We start from the raw sequence: 16,881 nt of genomic DNA, 5'->3' as shown, positions 1-16,881 counted from the left end.
AAGATCCCTATAAAAAGAGAGGAGTGTCTCAACATCACCAGTTCCGATGAAAAAAATGTCATCTATATAGCGTCGCCAATATATCACATGTGACATGAAACTGGGATGTGAGTATACATAGGATATTTCAGACTGATCCATAAAGATGTTAGCATATGGGGGTGCCACATTGGACCCCATAGCTGTAACTTTCTTTTGTACATAAAATTGATGTTCAAAAAGAAAAAAATTCCATAAGAATGAGTGTGAGTAGGTCTAGATGACTACAGAAATTTGTGTGACGAAAAAGAAATGACATAACAGATTCCAAGCCATCTTGGTGCCTTATGCTGGTATACAGGCTATTTACGTCCATGGTTACTAATTTGCAATCTTGTGGTAAAGTACCTATACTGATAAGGGATGTCAAAAAGTCGGTTGTATGAATTTTTTGAAATATCAAATAAAGAATATAAAATTATCGACAGATAGGGCATACATATTCGAGAGCACTTTACATTGTCCGGTGCTGGACAAAGACCATTGATGGGTTTTCCAGGCACCTAAATGAGACTTATGTCTCTTTAAACTGTGGCTTCTCTTAAATTTTATACATTTTGGTAAAAAAAAAATGGTGGTGGGCTATTGGCCAGTTTCTATACATTTTTAGCACATCTAAAAGACTGGGATAATGTGCTCCACAGACCTATTCAGGCCGCAGCCTTACACATATTGGAACATGGTCATTGTCACACTAAGGCCTTTACCTGAGCTCTGTAACTCTGCTTGCTGCCTGAGTAATGAACTCCACAGATCTCAGCACTCTCTGGGACATATCCTGTAATTATTCCATTGTTGCTCAAAACCATGCCAAAGATACATTCTGCCTGGTTGGATAGTTTCCAGAAGAAGTGCATAGGCTTGTGCAGATTGGTCAGTGGCACTCCTGTCTCTTTCCCTTGAGGAGGCTGCTTCCTAGTAAAATGAGGCTTGTACATGTTCCTGACATGGGTTTCAGGCCTGACAGACTGACCACAATACAGGCCCTCGCTTGTTACACTGTATTCAGAATTTAATTCTAATGCTTTTGGTGTCTGATAGAATCTAATTTACTGACATTGATCAAACAGCTCCCCAACTCCTGTATTATATTCACCCTACAGCGGCTTCACCCGCTATCACAGTGGCTCCATTGGGATCCAGTGGAAAAAATGAACTGTTGAGCTCACAAAACTCAGGTTTCACGGCACCTGCTGACCCTCTGAAAAGTAAAAGCGAGAGCCACATAATGACATGGCGGTGGACGCGATGGTGGTGGAGGGCAAAGCCCAAAATTCAAATGGACATGTTTTGGCTGGCATTGTAAAAGGATGGGGAATATGTATTCTACTATCTAGCTCTGGACCCATTGAAGCGTATACCACGCGAAACGGCCGTAGTCCATTAACCTAACTAGTTCGTCTTGCAATTATCCTGCCCTCTGTAACCATGTCCACAGCACGTTGTTAAAATAAAAGACAAAGTTTTTTTTTACTGGAAGACTTGTGTGGTGCTGCTATTTTCTTCCTGTTTGGGCCCCCCACAGAATATAATGCAGCCCTCCATAGTACATAACACAGCCTCCTCCATAGAATAGAATGTATAATGTACCCCCCCAAATATATAACAAAGCCACATAGTATATAACACAGCCTCCCCCATAGAATATAATATACCCCCATAGTATATAGCACAGCCACGTAGTATATAGCACAGCCCACATAGTAGTATATAGCACAGCCCACATAGTAGTATATAGCACAGCCCACACAGTAGTATATAGCACAGCCCACATAGTAGTATATAGAACAGCCCACACAGTAGTATATAGAACAGCCCACACAGTAGTATAAAGCACTGCCCACACAGTAGTATACAGCACAGCCCACACAGTAGTATACAGCACTGCCCACACAGTAGTATACAGCACTGCCCACACAGTAGTATACAGCACAGCCCACATCCTCCCCTCCTCTCCCCTCCAGAGAATGGCCCCAGAGTCCAGTGAAAAAAAAAACCACAAGCTCGTCACCTCTCCTCGTGCCCACGCTGCTCCCTGCTCCTGTGTCGGCGACTCCCGCTGCACTGCCTGGCACACAGTGAGTGCGTGATGAGGCGCACCCGCAGTGTCAGAGGCAGAGCGGGGAATGATGGGAGCAGGAGCGTCAGGTGACACTCTCTCCTCTATCATTGCTTTGAACTGTACCAGCAGACGCTGGTATAGTTCAATGTGGCAGGGGGAGTCAGCGCTGGCGGCAGGCAGGACCCCCTGCCTCACAGGGGTCCCATAGCAGCTGCGTGACTTGCCGCTAGCTGGGGGCCCATGGGGGAGTGGGGGCTTCAGGCAGTGCCTGATCTGCCTGCCCCTAACGCCGGCCCTGTTTATATGTACTATTACTTTTCACTTACAGCAAGGTATATGCTCATTTTGTTTCTATCCTAGTTTTTGTCAGTGCATTACATGGTAACATGAATGGTGTCATTCAAAATGGCCATAAAAACCAAACCCTCAAATGACTGTGTTGATGGAGAACTAAAAAATGTACAGTTAGGTCCATATATATTTGGACAGAGACAACATTTTTCTAATTTTGGTTATAGACATTACCACAATGAATTTTAAACAAAACAATTCAGATGCAGTTGAAGTTCAGACTTTCAGCTTTCATTTGAGGGTATCCACATTAAAATCGGATGAAGGGTTTAAGAGTTTCAGCTCCTTAACATGTGCGACCCTGTTTTTAAAGGGACCAAAAGTAATTGGACAATTGACTCCAAGGCTATTTCATGAACAGGTGTGGGCAATCCCTTCGTTATGTCATTCTCAATTAAGCAGATAAAAGGCCTGGAGTTGATTTGAGATGTGGTGCTTGCATTTGGAAGGTTTTGCTGTGAAGTAAACATGCGGTCAAAGGAGCTCTCCATGCAGGTGAAACAAGCCATCCTTAAGCTGCGAAAACAGAAAAAAACAAGCCGAGAAATTGCTACAATATTAGGAATGGCAAAATCTACAGTTTGGTACATCCTGAGAAAGAAAGCAAGCACTGGTGAACTCATCAATGCAAAAAGACCTGGGCGTCCACGGAAGACAACAGTGGTGGAGGATAGAAGAATAATCTCCATGGTGAAGAGAAACCCCTTCACAACAGCCAACCAAGTGAACAACACTCTCCAGGAGGTCGGCGTATCAATATCCAAATCTACCATAAAGAGAAGACTGCATGAAAGTAAATACAGAGGGTTCACTGCATGGTGCAAGCCACTCATAAGAATCAAGAATAAAAAGGCTAGACTGGACTTTGCTATAAAACATCTAAAAAAGCCAGCACAGTTCTGGAAGAACATTCTTTGGACAGATGAAACCATGATCAACCTCTACCAGAATGATGGAAAGAGAAATGTATGGCGAAGGCGTGGTACAGCTCATGATCCAAAGCATACCACATCATCTGTAAAACACGGCGGAGGCAATGTGATGGCTTGGGCATGCATGGCTGCCAGTGGCACTGGGTCACTAGTGTTTATTGATGATGTGACACAGGACAGAAGCAGCCGAATCAATTCTGAGGTATTCAGAGCCACACTGTGTGCTCAGATCCAGCCAAATGCAGCCAAACTGATTGGTCGTCGTTTCATCCTACAGATAGACAATGACCCAAAACATGAAGCCAAAGCAACCCAGGAGTTAACTAAATCAAAGAAGTGGAATATTCTTGAATGGCCAAGTCAGTCACCTGATCTCAACCAAATTGAGCATGCATTTCACTTGTTAAAGACTAAACTTCAGACAGAAAGGCCCACAAACAAACAGCAACTGAAAACCACCGCAGTGAAGGCCTGACAGAGCATCAAAAAGGAGGAAACACAGCGTCTGGTGATGTCCATGAGTTCAAGACTTCAGGCAGTCATTGCCAGCCAAGGGTTTTCAACCAAGTACTAAAAATGAACATTTTATTTAAAATTATTGAATCTGTCCAATTACTTTTGGTCCTTTTAAAAACAGGGTGGCACATGTTAAGGAGCTGAAACTCTTAAACCCTTCATCCGATTTTAATGTGGATACCCTCAAATGAAAGCTGAAAGTCTGAACTTCAACTGCATCGGAATTGTTTTGTTTAAAATTCATTGTGGTATTGTCTATAACCAAAACTAGAAAAATGTTGTCTCTGTCCAAATATATATGGACCTAACTGTAAGTGCAAAAAGGAGAATTGTCCACGATGGGAGAGGGTTAAACATAATTGATGTAAAAATCCAATAACATTAAAGTGATTTCAGTATAACTACAGCCCGGCACGTTTCATGTCTCACACAGGCGATCACTCTCACTATTTCTTTGAATCTGTAACCACTGATTTGACGTCAAATACGACTTCATACACGATGAGAAAGACAATGGACGACGTCACCCTAATGTGGTACGACAGCGACGATGAAGTGGTGGAACGTCGCGTTCCCTGGTTTAAAGGACCAAATGCAACTTTATGGGATGCAAGTGTAAAATTTCGTTCAATGCAAAAAACGATGCAAAAGTTTCTACACTTTATCTTAAATGTTATGAATCAAAAGGAGGGTAAGTGGTCTTCATACAGTTCTACGTCTCATCTTCATGTTGCACTTTGGGCATTTATGTTTATTCTGCACTTCTTAGTGCGGCTCAGCCACATGGATTAGGCATTTTATTAATAAAATTTCTGTTTGCATATTCTTTCATTTCTGTAAAACCTACAGGTCCACCGTTATCAGGACACAAGTCTGTTGTCTGATCTAACATTAGCATGTGGGTGTCTGCTAACTTAAAGTGACCCTCCACATTTTCGTTTAGTTGCCTGGTGCCTTTGTAAGGGGTTGTAATACATGTAGCCCTTTCTTCCCCAACCCCTTTAAGTGTGTTTGCCTGGGCAGTGGTCCTTAGATCTGGGGTGAAGCGGCTGAGGACACCCCCACACGAAGCAAGGAATATGGACAGAGGGAATGCTGAGGGACCGAAAGGCACGGTCCGTCCCTGGAGCGAGCTTAGTGAAAGGGAAGGAAGGAAAGGGACAGAGAGAACGTCACCTGTTGTGAAGCCTGTTGATTATACTGGAAATGCCCTGGATGTGCTGAGTAAAGCTGTTGATGTTGAAGTTAAACCGGACTGTGTCTCAGTTATTGTGAAACCGCTTGCAAGGAGGCCAATACTACCCAGGAGGGACCCTGATGGCGCTGAGATGCAGTACCCAGGTATGTAGAAGAAGAGGCATTACTATATAGAGAGCTGGGGCCAGGGTGCGATCCAGGGGTTGCTCTCGGCCATGACTACCTCCCTGACCCAATCTTACACTTTCTGCTGTCAGAATTAGGTACTGTTCCCTCTGCTTCAAAGATGAGACCTCCAGTGACATGAGCGTACAGAAATCAGTCTGGACCAGAGCCGGGCACAGTGCGGCCTGCAAGGCCACATTTGGCTTTCTGGCTGTTTCAGTCCAGTTTGCTGAATGAGACTGCCGAAGAGCTGAAAACTGTGGCTCATGGGCAGCACAATGCACTCATCTGCCGGCACTCACATCTCAATGCCATCGCTGTCTATATCCTCAGGATGCAGACAGCAGTGCATAGACTGGTGGAGGACGGAGTCTCCGGCTACTTCTTCCACCAATCAGTGTGTGTGATAGACACAGCAGGTACGATGATGCCATTACATCATGCCTGCTGTATGGAAAGTCAGTGCACTGGAGACTGGAGCAGAGCACCAGGGGGAATAGGAATGAGATGAGTATGTGTTGTGCATATAGCAGCCAATGTGGGGGGCTCATACTATATTTACGTAGGAGCTCATATTGTATATAAGAGGCTATGTGGGGGCTCATACTGTATATAGGGAGGCTATGTGGGGGCTCATACTGTATATAGGGAGGCTATGTGTGGGCTCAGACTATATAGGGAGGCTATGTGTGAGCTCGAACTATATATTGAGGCTGTGTGGGAGCTCACACTGTGTATAGGAGGCTATGTGGGGCTCATATTGTATATAAGGCTATGTGAGGACTTATGCTGTATATAGAAGGTTATGTTGGAGCTCACACTGTGTATAGGAGGCTATGTGGGGCTCATACTGTATATAAGGCTTTGTGGGGGCTTATGCTGTATATAGAAGGCTAGATTTGGCTTATACTTTACATAGGAGTCTATGTGGAGGCTCAAACTGTATTTATGGGGATATGTGGAGGCTCACATTATATATAGGGGACTATGTGAGGGCTCACACTGTATATATAAGGCTATGTTGAGGCTCATATCTATAATATAATGCTAGGAGCGTCACTCTGTCCGAAGCCTTTATAGACTGTGCAAGCGCGACATGCCTGCGCAGTCTGGACCCCACAGAGTTACGCATCCGGGGATGAGGATTGTGGCCCAGGAGATTGCGATATGCGTAAGCACTGAACGCATACTGCGATCTCCGGCACAACAACTTACCTATCTGACAGTAGCATAGCTATCTGCCGCCCGCCGCTATGGGCCCCTAAGTAGGTGGGGGGCCCTGTGCCAGCAGTGGGCCCCTCGCATGTCATCGCAAGGTCAGCTATATTGGCATCTAGCCGAAGCAGCGGACTGCCTTGATGAGGGAAGGAGCGCTACGCCCATCATCCCCCTGTCAGCGTCTGATGTCACCGACACTGACGGGGCGCGATGACGTCACTGCCTGGCGCCCGTGGTCTGGATGTGAGCGGGAGCAGGGAGCAGTGCAGGAACCAGGAAGAAGAGAGGTATTTATTTATTGTTTTTCTTTATGGGGGCTGCCTTATACTACAGGGTCTGCCTTTGGGGGGCTACTTTATACTACAGGGCTGCCTGTGGGGGTGCTGCCTTATATTACAGAGTCTGCCTGTGGGAGGTGCTGCCTTTTACTGCAGAGTCTGCCTGTGGGGGGGTGCTGCCTTATACTGCAGAGTCTGCCTGTGGGGGGTGCTGCCTTATACTACATGGTCTGCCTTTGGGGGGACTGCCTTATACTACAGAGTCTGCCTGTGGGGGGGTGCTGCCTTTTACTACAGTCTGCCTGTGGGGGGTGCTGCCTTATACTGCAGAGTCTGCCTGTTGGGGGGTGCTGCCTTATAATACAGGGTCTGCCTGTGGGGGTGCTGCCTTAGACTAGAGAGTCTTCCTGTGGGGAGGTGCTGCCTTATACTACAGTGTCTGCCTGTGGGGGGTGCTGCCTTATACTACAAGGTCTGCCTGTGGGGTTGGTGCTGCCTTATACTACAGAGACTGCTTGTGGGAGGGGTGCTTCCTTATACTACAGAGTCTGCCTGTGGGGGGTGCTGCCTTATGCTACAGAGTCTGCCTGTGAAGGAGGATGCTGCCTTATACTACAGGGTCTGTCTTTGGGGGACTGCCTTATGCTACAAAGTCTGCTTGTGGGAGGGGTGCTGCCTTATACTACAGAGTCTACCTGTGGGGGGTGCTGTCTTATACTCCAGGGTCTGCCTGTGGGGGTGCTGCCTTATACTACAGAGTCTGCCTGTGGGGTGCTGCCTTATACGACAGTGTCTGCCTGTGGGGGGTGCTGCGTTATACTACAGGGTCTGCCTGTGGGGGGTTCTGCCTTATACTACAGTGTCTGCCTGTGGGGGGGTGCTGCCTTATACTACAGAGTCTGCCTGTGGGGGGTGCTACCTTATACTACAGGCTCTGCTTGTGGGGGGTGCTGCCTTATACTACAGGGTCTGCCTGTGGGGGTGCTGCCTTATACTACAGAGTCTGCCTGTGGGGGGTGCTGACTTATACTACAGAGTCTGCCTGTGGGGGGTGCTGCCTTATACTGCAGAGTCTGCCTGTGGGGGTTGCTGCCTTATGCTACAGGGTCTGCCTATGGGGTGCTGCCTTATATTACAGGGTCTGCCTATGGGGTGCTACCTTATTCTACAGGTTCTGCATATATAAAATATATCAGCGGAGCAATCCAGCCATTTCTACTGGACGAACCCCTTTAAAGGGAATCACAATTTTGCTACATCATCTGAGAGTAGCATAATGTAGGAAATGAGAAACTGATTCCAGCGATGTGTCACTCTGTTTCACATCTGCACCCAGTGAACTATCAGATTCTTAGATGTAGCAAATAGCAGAGCTGAGCAAGCTGACCCCACCCACACCACATATTATTACGCCTACACCAGGCACTCTGTGTACATTGTCTAGTGAGAGTGAGCTGCTTATCACAGGAGGGGGCGTGGTCAGACTAGAAGTCACATGAGCAACAGTCCTGGCAGTGATAATGCCCTGGTGATAAAACCTTCACTGTAAGTAAACAGCGGCACACAGCCTAATAAATATAAATGATTCATCTCTGAAATCTGTGTTTCAGCACCTATCTCCTGTTGTGTTCAGATTACATAGCAAAAACCTGCTGGCAGATTCCCTTTAATTGAGTTGGCATGATTCTGTGATGAGTTAAGTGTTGATTTTTTTGTAGGGCGGTGCATATTTCATAACTGCATTATACAATGAATGGACAAAATATAAGTTCTCTCTTTTCTTTCATTTTTTTTTTGCGTTTTTCCTGGTTTTTTTTTAGGATTCCACATTCTGCAGGCGTTATATGGATGCACGTTACATGATAACGGCACGGTCCAGGCTTCACTGAGTCATCATCTGGATGGAAAACCATTTATGTCTCTGAATATGGAGTCGGCAAGGTTTATAGCCAAGACACCGGATGCCCAGAAAATTGCACAAAGATTTAATTTTAATGAATCTGTACTACAAGAAATCCGAAAAATGTTGGTGAATACATGTATCCCACACATCACCGAACTGCTGTCACTGGGAAACTGCACATTTAGTAGGAAAGGTAAGGCAGGCGGCAGGGGCTCGGCCTATCCAGAAGACTGTGTATGGCGTATTGTAGTTTACCCTTTGTTTCCTTATTATTTCTGCTGGTCAATGTCATCGTACATCAACATCCACAATGCATCACTGAGCTCATCCTCATATCTCCCCAAGTACAATATTACTGCTTTATCCAATACCGTTCTGCAATAAGGCTCCATGTAACTTTATACTTCACGTCTACTCCGTGTGTCAGGAAAGCTCCCAGTGCTCACATTAATATTGTCCATAAGAAAGCACTGCTCCATTTTCTTCTATCATTGTCTTAATATACACCGTGTTCCAAATTATTATGCAAATTGTATTTAAGTGTCATAAAGATTTAATTGTTTTGTTTTTCAAATAAATTTGTGGATGGTATTGTGTCTCAGGGCTCAATGGATCACTGAAATCAATCTTAAACACATGTGATAATTCATTTTCCAGGTGATTCTAATTAAAGGAAAACTACTTAAAAATGATGTTCCACATTATTAAGCAGGCCACAGGTTTCAAGTAACTTGGGAAGGAAAAAGGATCTCTCTACTGCCGAAAAGCATCAAATAGTGCAATGCTTTGGTCAAGGGATGAAAACATTAGATATTTCCTGAAAACTTAAGCGTGATCATCATACTGTTAAGAGATTTGTGGCTGATTCTGAGCACAGACATGTTTGTGCTGATAAAGGCAGAATGAGGAAGGTTTCTGCCAGGCAATTTAATCGGATTAAGAGAGCAGCTGCCAAAATACCATTACAAACATATATTTTAAGCTGCTGGTGCCTCTGGAGTCCCTCGAACTTCAAGGTGTAGGATCCTTCAAGGGCTTGCTGTGGTGCATAAACCTACTATTCGGCCACCCCAAAACAGTGTTCACAAGCAGAAACGGTTGCAGTGGGCCCAGACATACATGAAGACTAATTTTCAAACAGATGGATGGAGTAGTGGATGGTTGGTGGATGGACATCATGTCCCAAAAAGGCTGCGACGTCAGCAAGGAGGTGGAGGAGTCATGTTTTGGGCTGGAATCATGGGGAAACAGCTGGTAGGGCCCTTTAAGGTTCCTGAAGGTGTGAAAATGAAATCTGCAAAGTATATAGAGTTTCTGACTGACAACTTTCTTCCATGGTATAAAAAGCAGAAATGTGCCTTCAGGAGCAAAATCATCTTCATGCATGACAATGCACCATCTCATGCTGCAAAGAATCCCTCTGAGTCATTGGCTGCTATGGGCATAAAAGGAGATAAACTCATGGTGTGGCCACCATCTTCCCCTGACCTCAACCCTATAGACCAGTGTTTTTCAACCAGTGTGCCGCGGCACACTAGTGTGCCGCGACACATGGTCGGGTGTGCCGCGGGGAACGTTCCCCAAACTATGGTGCCCCCTTGCCTGAGTCCCTTCCTTCAGCGGTCTGACCGCCGCTGGCACTTCCGCATCAGGGAAGCGCCAGCAGCGGCTGACGTCACAGTCTGGCTCTGAGCGTTTGACATGCTGCCGCCGCCGCTCGTAGTGCCGGTGACTCAGTTCGGGTGGCGTGTGTGGTTGGACACGTCAGACGGTAGTAATTCAGTCTTAAAGGGTCCACGGGGACCGGGTGGAGAGTTTGCATACAGCCATACATGATAGGGGAGGGGGAGGGAGCAGCGGCCAGGGCAGGGGCAACAGCAAAACTGACATATATATATAGTATGGGGGCACAAATCTGGACATATGGGGGCACAAATCTGGACATATGGAGGCACAAATCTGGACATTATGGGGGCACCGATCTGTGCCCCCATAACTTAATGTCCAGATTTGTGCCCTTATATGTCCAGATTTGTGCCCCCATATGTCCAGATTTGTGGCCCCATACTGTCCAGACTTGTGCCCCCATTCTGTCCAGATTTGTGCCCCCATATGTCCAGATCTGTGGCCCCATTCTGTCCAGATTTGTGCCCCCATACTATCCAGATTTGTGCCCCCATACTATCCAGATTTGTGCCCCCTATTGGGGCACAGATCTGGACAGTATGGGGGCACAAATCTGGACATGCATATAACAATGAGAAATGTACAATGAGAAATACTATGGTCATGAGGCTGGAGTACTACAAGTACCAGCTCATATGCTGAGTATATGAGCTGGCACTTGTACTCTGGCCTCATGGCCATAGTATTTCTCATTGTACCCCTTTATATTGCAGTATATGAGCCACATAATTATCAGCACCATATATTGTGGCGCTGTACAGTGCATATCACCACAGTACATGGTGCTGATAATTATGTGCTCATATACGTGGGACTGTATGTATGAGTTTACATGGGACTGTATATATATATATATATATATATATATATATATATATATATAGGAATACATGGGACTGTATGTATGAGGTTACATGGGATTGAATATATGAGGGGGTTATCCTTATTATTTCCCTTTTTTTTAAATAAATAATTTATTGAAAGGACCTCTGCCAGGCATATTTCACTCTTGAGGGCTTAAAAAGCAGCTCTGGTGGTGATAAGAAGCGGATTTAAAACCCCCAAGAGTGAACTCCGTGAGAGCTGTATGTGTGGAATAATAAATTATATTTTGCCGGTCTTCAGCAGTCATGTCCTGCTTGAAGTGACTCTAGTGGCGTAGCACTTTGCAGCCGGCTCTATTCTACTTATAGAGAAAGCTGAGTGCTATGTCACTAGTGTCAATTCAAGCAGTAAATGCAGACCGTAGTAATATAATTTATTATTCCACACATACAGCTCTCACGGAGTTCACTTTTGGGGGGTTTAAATCAGCTTCTTATCACCACAAGAGCTGCTTTTTAAGCCCTCAAGAGTGAAATATGCCTGGCAGAGGTCTTTTAAGTGTGCCAGATATAATGTAATACTCTTCTATTTTAGTGTGTGGCTGCGCACACTATCTCAGCAGTGATGGAGAAGTATTTGAGAATGGAAAAGGCAAATGCCGAACAGGACCCTGGACACAATTCTATCCCAGATGAAGGCCCTAGTAAGAGAGGTCGACAAAAGAAAAAAGACAAGACGGTGAGCTCAAGGCAATACAGTGAAAGCTATCTTTCATTTGGATTTACTTTCACTGGGGATGCGACAGCACCAACACCACTGTGCTTGGTGTGTGGTGAGAAGCTATCCAATAGCGCCATGGTGCCAAGCAAGCTTAAACGCCATCTCCAAACGAAACACCCTTCCGTTCAAAACAAGCCAATGGAGTATTTTGTACGCTTACGTACAAACAATGAGAAAGGGGCAACTTTTTTGAGAAAAAGCACAAAGGTAAATGAGAGAGCCTTCAAAGCTAGCTACATTGTTGCTGAACTCATAGCTAAATCAAAAAAGTCCCACACTGTGGCAGAAACATTAATACTGCCAGCTTGTAAAGCTATTGTAAATGAGATGCTTGGCCCTGACGCAGCTAAAGAGATAGCTAAAGTGCCTCTCTCTGATAACACAATTGCCAGACGGATTGATGACATGTCTGCGGACATTGAAACAGTTGTTTTGGAAAAAGTGCGCATCAGTAAGAAATTTGCCTTGCAACTTGATGAGTCGACGGATATCAGTGGACATTGTCAGCTGTTGGCCAATGTGCGTTTTGTGGATGGAGAAGCCATTACAGAAAACTTCCTATTTTGCAAGGCACTGCCAGAAAAATCAACAGGAGAGGTAATATTCCAGGTCACATCGGAATATCTTGATAAAAGTGGGCTTACATGGGAAAACTGCGCAGGTGTCTGCACTGATGGAGCCGCAGCCATGGTCGGGCGCATCAAAGGCTTTGTAAGTAGGGTTAAAGAAAGAAACCCAGATGTTCTTGTTACCCACTGTTTCTTGCACCGTGAGGCCCTCGTTGCAAAGACCTTACCAGCAGATCTAGCTCCTGTGTTGGATGATGTTGTGCGCATAGTGAACTTTGTGAAGACGCGACCTTTGAGATGTCTCTTATTTGCGTCTTTGTGTACAGAAATGGGAGCGGAACATAAAATCTTATTGCTCCACACGGAGGTCAGGTGGCTGTCACGCGGCAAAGTGCTGGCCCGTGTGTATGAGTTGCGAGAGGAACTTAAAATATTTCTGACAAACGAGAGGTCCGATTATTCAAAGCTGCTTGCAAGTGATCAGTGGTGTGCAAAGCTGGCATACCTGGCTGATATATTTCAATATCTGAATGAACTAAACACACGGATGCAAGGCCGAAATGAAAACCTGCTTACAAGCACTGATAAAATGAACGGATTCCGTTTAAAGGTGCAGCTCTGGCAGCAACATGTGCAGGGTGGCAACCTTCAGATGTTCCCGCTCACCGAGAAACTGCATGATGACAATACTGCTGCAATGTGCGAGGTGATTGGCAGACATTTGAAAACTCTTGAGGAGAAGTTATTGTTTTATTTCTCTTCAACCTTCACAGAATGCCTTGACTGGGTTAGGGACCCATACAGCTCATTATCCGTTGCTGGAAAGGACATGACTTTAAAGGAGCAAGAGGAACTCATTGAACTGAAGCAAGATCGCGGTTTAAAGCTAAAGTTTGCTGATCTTCCTTTGGACAGTTTTTGGTTATCTGTTGCCAAGGAGTTCCCCATTCTGGCCAACAAAGCTATTTTGACATTGCTCCCATTTTCGACCACATATCTATGTGAGCTGGGCTTCTCAAGCTTGACTGCGATAAAAACTAAAAACAGGGAGAGACTGAGAACTGTTGAGGAAGAGCTTCGTGTGTGTCTTTCCACCATTCCTGCTAGGATATCCCTTTTGTGTTTATCGAAACAGGCCCAGGTTTCACACTGAGTGAGTATAAATACATTTAGAATCTATATTATTAACTATATGTAGAATATGTACTGTTTTAGTGTCATTTTGTGCCATTTTGGTTGGTGGTGTGCCCCGGGATTTTTTAAGTATAAAAAGTGTGCCGCGGCTCAAAAAAGGTTGAAAATCACTGCTATAGACAACCTTTGGAGCATCATCAAGCAAAAGATTTATGAGGGTAGAAGGTAGTTCACATCAAAACAGCAGCTCTGGGAGGCTATTCTGACTTCATGCAAAGAAATACAAGCAGAAACTCAATGGATGCAGGAATTGTGAAGGTGATACCAAAGAAGGTTTCCTATGGTAACATGTAACTTGGCCTGTTAGGATGTTTTGGAGTAAAATAGCTTTTTCGTTAAGTAAATGTGACCTCCTAATGCTGCAAATTCCACAAACGAGCATTTTCAGTTCTTTAACCCCTTCACCCCCAAGGGTGGTTTGCACGTTAATGACCAGGCCAATTTTTACAATTCTGACCACTGTCCCTTTATGAGGTTATAACTCTGGAACGCTTCAACGGATCTTGGCGATTCTGACATTGTTTTCTCGTGACATATTGTACTTCATGATAGTAGTACAATTTCTTCGATATAACTTGCGTTTATTTGTGAAAAAAATGGATATTTGGCGAAAATTTTGAAATTTTCGCAATTTTCCAACTTTGAATTTTTATGCCCTTAAATCACAGACATATGTCACGCAAAATACTTTCCCACATATCTACTTTACATCAGCACAATTTTGGAACCAAATTTTTTTTTGTTAGGGAGTTATAAGGGTTAAAAGTTGACCAGAAATTTCTCATTTTTACAACACCATTTTTTTTTAGGGACCACATCTCATTTGAAGTCATTTTGAGGGGTCTATATGACAGAAAATACCCAAGTGTGACACCATTCTAAAAACTGCACCCCTCAAGGTGCTCAAAACCACATTCAAGAAATTTATTAACCCTTCAGGTGTTTCACAGGAATTTTTGGAATGTTTAAATAAAAATGAACATTTAACTTTTTTTCACACAAAATTTATTTCAGCTCCAATTTGTTTTATTTTACCAAGGGTAACAGGAGAAAATGGACCCCAAAAGTTGTTGTACAATTTGTCCTGAGTACGCTGATACCCCATATGTGGGGGTAAACCACTGTTTGGGCGCATGGCAGAGCTCGGAAGGAAAGGAGCGCCATTTGACTTTTCAATGCAAAATTGACTGGAATTGACATGGGACGCCATGTTGCGTTTGGAGAGCCCCTGATGTGCCTAAACATTGAAACCCCCCCACAAGTGACACCATTTTGGAAAGTAGACCCCCTAAGGAACTTATCTAGATGTGTGGTGAGCACTTTGACCCAACAAGTGCTTCACAGAAGTTTATAATGCAGAGCCGTAAAAATAAAAAATCATATTTTTTCACAAAAATGATCTTTTCGCCCCCATTTTTTTATTTTCCCAAGGGTAAGAGAAGAAATTAGACCACAAAAGTTGTTGTGCAATTTGTCCTGAGTACGACGATACCCCATATGTGGGTGTAAACCATTGTTTGGGCGCAGGGCAGAGCTTGGAAGGGAAGGAGCGCCATTTGACTTTTCAATGCAAAATTGACTGGAATTGAGATGGGACGCCATGTTGCGTTTGGAGAGCCCCTGATGTGCCTAAACATTGAAACCCCCCACAAGTGACACCATTTTGGAAAGTAGACCCCTTAAGGAACTTATCTAGATGTGTGTTGAGCACTTTGACCCAACAAGTGCTTCACAGAAGTTTATAATGCAGAGCTGTAAAAATAAAAAATCATATTTTTTCACAAAAATGATATTTTTGCCCCCATTTTTTTATTTTCCCAAGGGTAAGAGAAGAAATTAGACCACAAAAGTTGTTGTGCAATTTGTCCTGAGTACGACGATACCCCATATGTGGGTGTAAACCATTGTTTGGGCGCAGGGCAGAGCTTGGAAGGGAAGGAGCGCCATTTGACTTTTCAATGCAAAATTGACTGGAATTGAGATGGGACGCCATGTTGCGTTTGGAGAGCCCCTGATGTGCCTAAACATTGAAACCCCCCACAAGTGACACCATTTTGGAAAGTAGACCCCCTAAGGAACTTATCTAGATGTGTTTTGAGAGCTTTGAACCCCAAAGTGTTTCACTACAGTTTATAACGCAGAGCCGTGAAAATAAAAATTCCTCTTTTTTTCACAGAAATGATTTTTTAGCCCCCAGCTTTGTATTTTTACAAGGGTAACATAATAAATTGGACCCCAAAAGTTGTTGTCCAGTTTGTCCTGAGTACGCTGATACCCCATATGTGGGGGGGAACCACTGTTAGGGCGCACGGCAGAGCTCGGAAGGGAAGGAGCGCCATTTGGAATGCAGACTTAAATGGATTGGTCTGCAGGCGTCACGTTGCATTTGCAGAGCCCCTGATGTACCCAAACAGTAGAAACCCCCCACAAGTGACCCCAAATTGGAAACTAGACCTCTCAAGGAACTTATCTAGATGTGTTGTGAGAACTTTGAACCCCCAAGTGTTTCACTACAGTTTATAACACAGAGCCGTGAAAATAAAAATTCCTCTTTTTTTCACAGAAATGATTTTTTAGCCCCCAGCTTTGTATTTTTACAAGGGTAACATAATAAATTGGACCCCAAAAGTTGTTGTCCAATTTGTCCTGAGTACGCTGATACCCCATATGTGGGGGGGAACCACTGTTTGGGCGCATGACAGAGCTCGGAAGGGAAAGAGTGCCATTTGGAATGCAGACTTAAATGGATTGGTCTGCAGGCGTCACGTTGCATTTGCAGAGCCCCTGATGTACCCAAACAGTAGAAACCCCCACAAGTGACCCCAAATTGGAAACTAGACCTCCCAAGGAACTTATCTAGATGTGTTGTGAGAACTTTGAACCCCCAAGTGTTTCACTACAGTTTATAACGCAGAGCCGTGAAAATAAAAATTATTATTTTTTTCACAAAAATAATTTTTTAGCCCCCAGTTTTGTATTTAACAGGATAAATTGGACCCCAAAAGTTGTTGTCCAATTTGTCCTGTGTACGCTGATACCCCATATGTGGGTGTAAACCACTGTTTGGGCGCATGGCAGAGCTCGGAAGGGAAGGAGCGCCGTTTGGAATGCAGACTTAGATGGATTGGTCTGCAGGCGTCACGTTGCATTTGCAGAGCCCCTGATG

At 44.5% G+C, this 16,881-nt stretch overlaps 1 protein-coding gene across 1 annotated transcript in view; it reads left to right on the top strand.

The window, feature by feature from the left end:
* Window positions 1–4,339: 4,339 nt before the first annotated feature.
* LOC143809482 (major histocompatibility complex class I-related protein 1-like) overlaps window positions 4,340–16,881 on the top strand; it is a 29,103-nt gene continuing 16,561 nt past the window's right edge. Inside the window, exons 1-2 of the mRNA XM_077292559.1 lie at window positions 4,340–4,591; window positions 8,579–8,854. Of these exons, the coding sequence (XP_077148674.1) occupies window positions 4,402–4,591; window positions 8,579–8,854 (466 nt within the window). The 5' untranslated portion in view covers window positions 4,340–4,401. The remainder of the gene's footprint in view (window positions 4,592–8,578; window positions 8,855–16,881) is intronic.

This window comes from Ranitomeya variabilis, chromosome 2, assembly GCF_051348905.1.
Source record: "Ranitomeya variabilis isolate aRanVar5 chromosome 2, aRanVar5.hap1, whole genome shotgun sequence".
In the NCBI taxonomy this organism is placed as follows: Eukaryota; Metazoa; Chordata; class Amphibia; order Anura; family Dendrobatidae; genus Ranitomeya; species Ranitomeya variabilis.
Note: the sequence above shows the minus strand (reverse complement) of the source record. Positions and strands in the feature narration are given on the sequence as shown.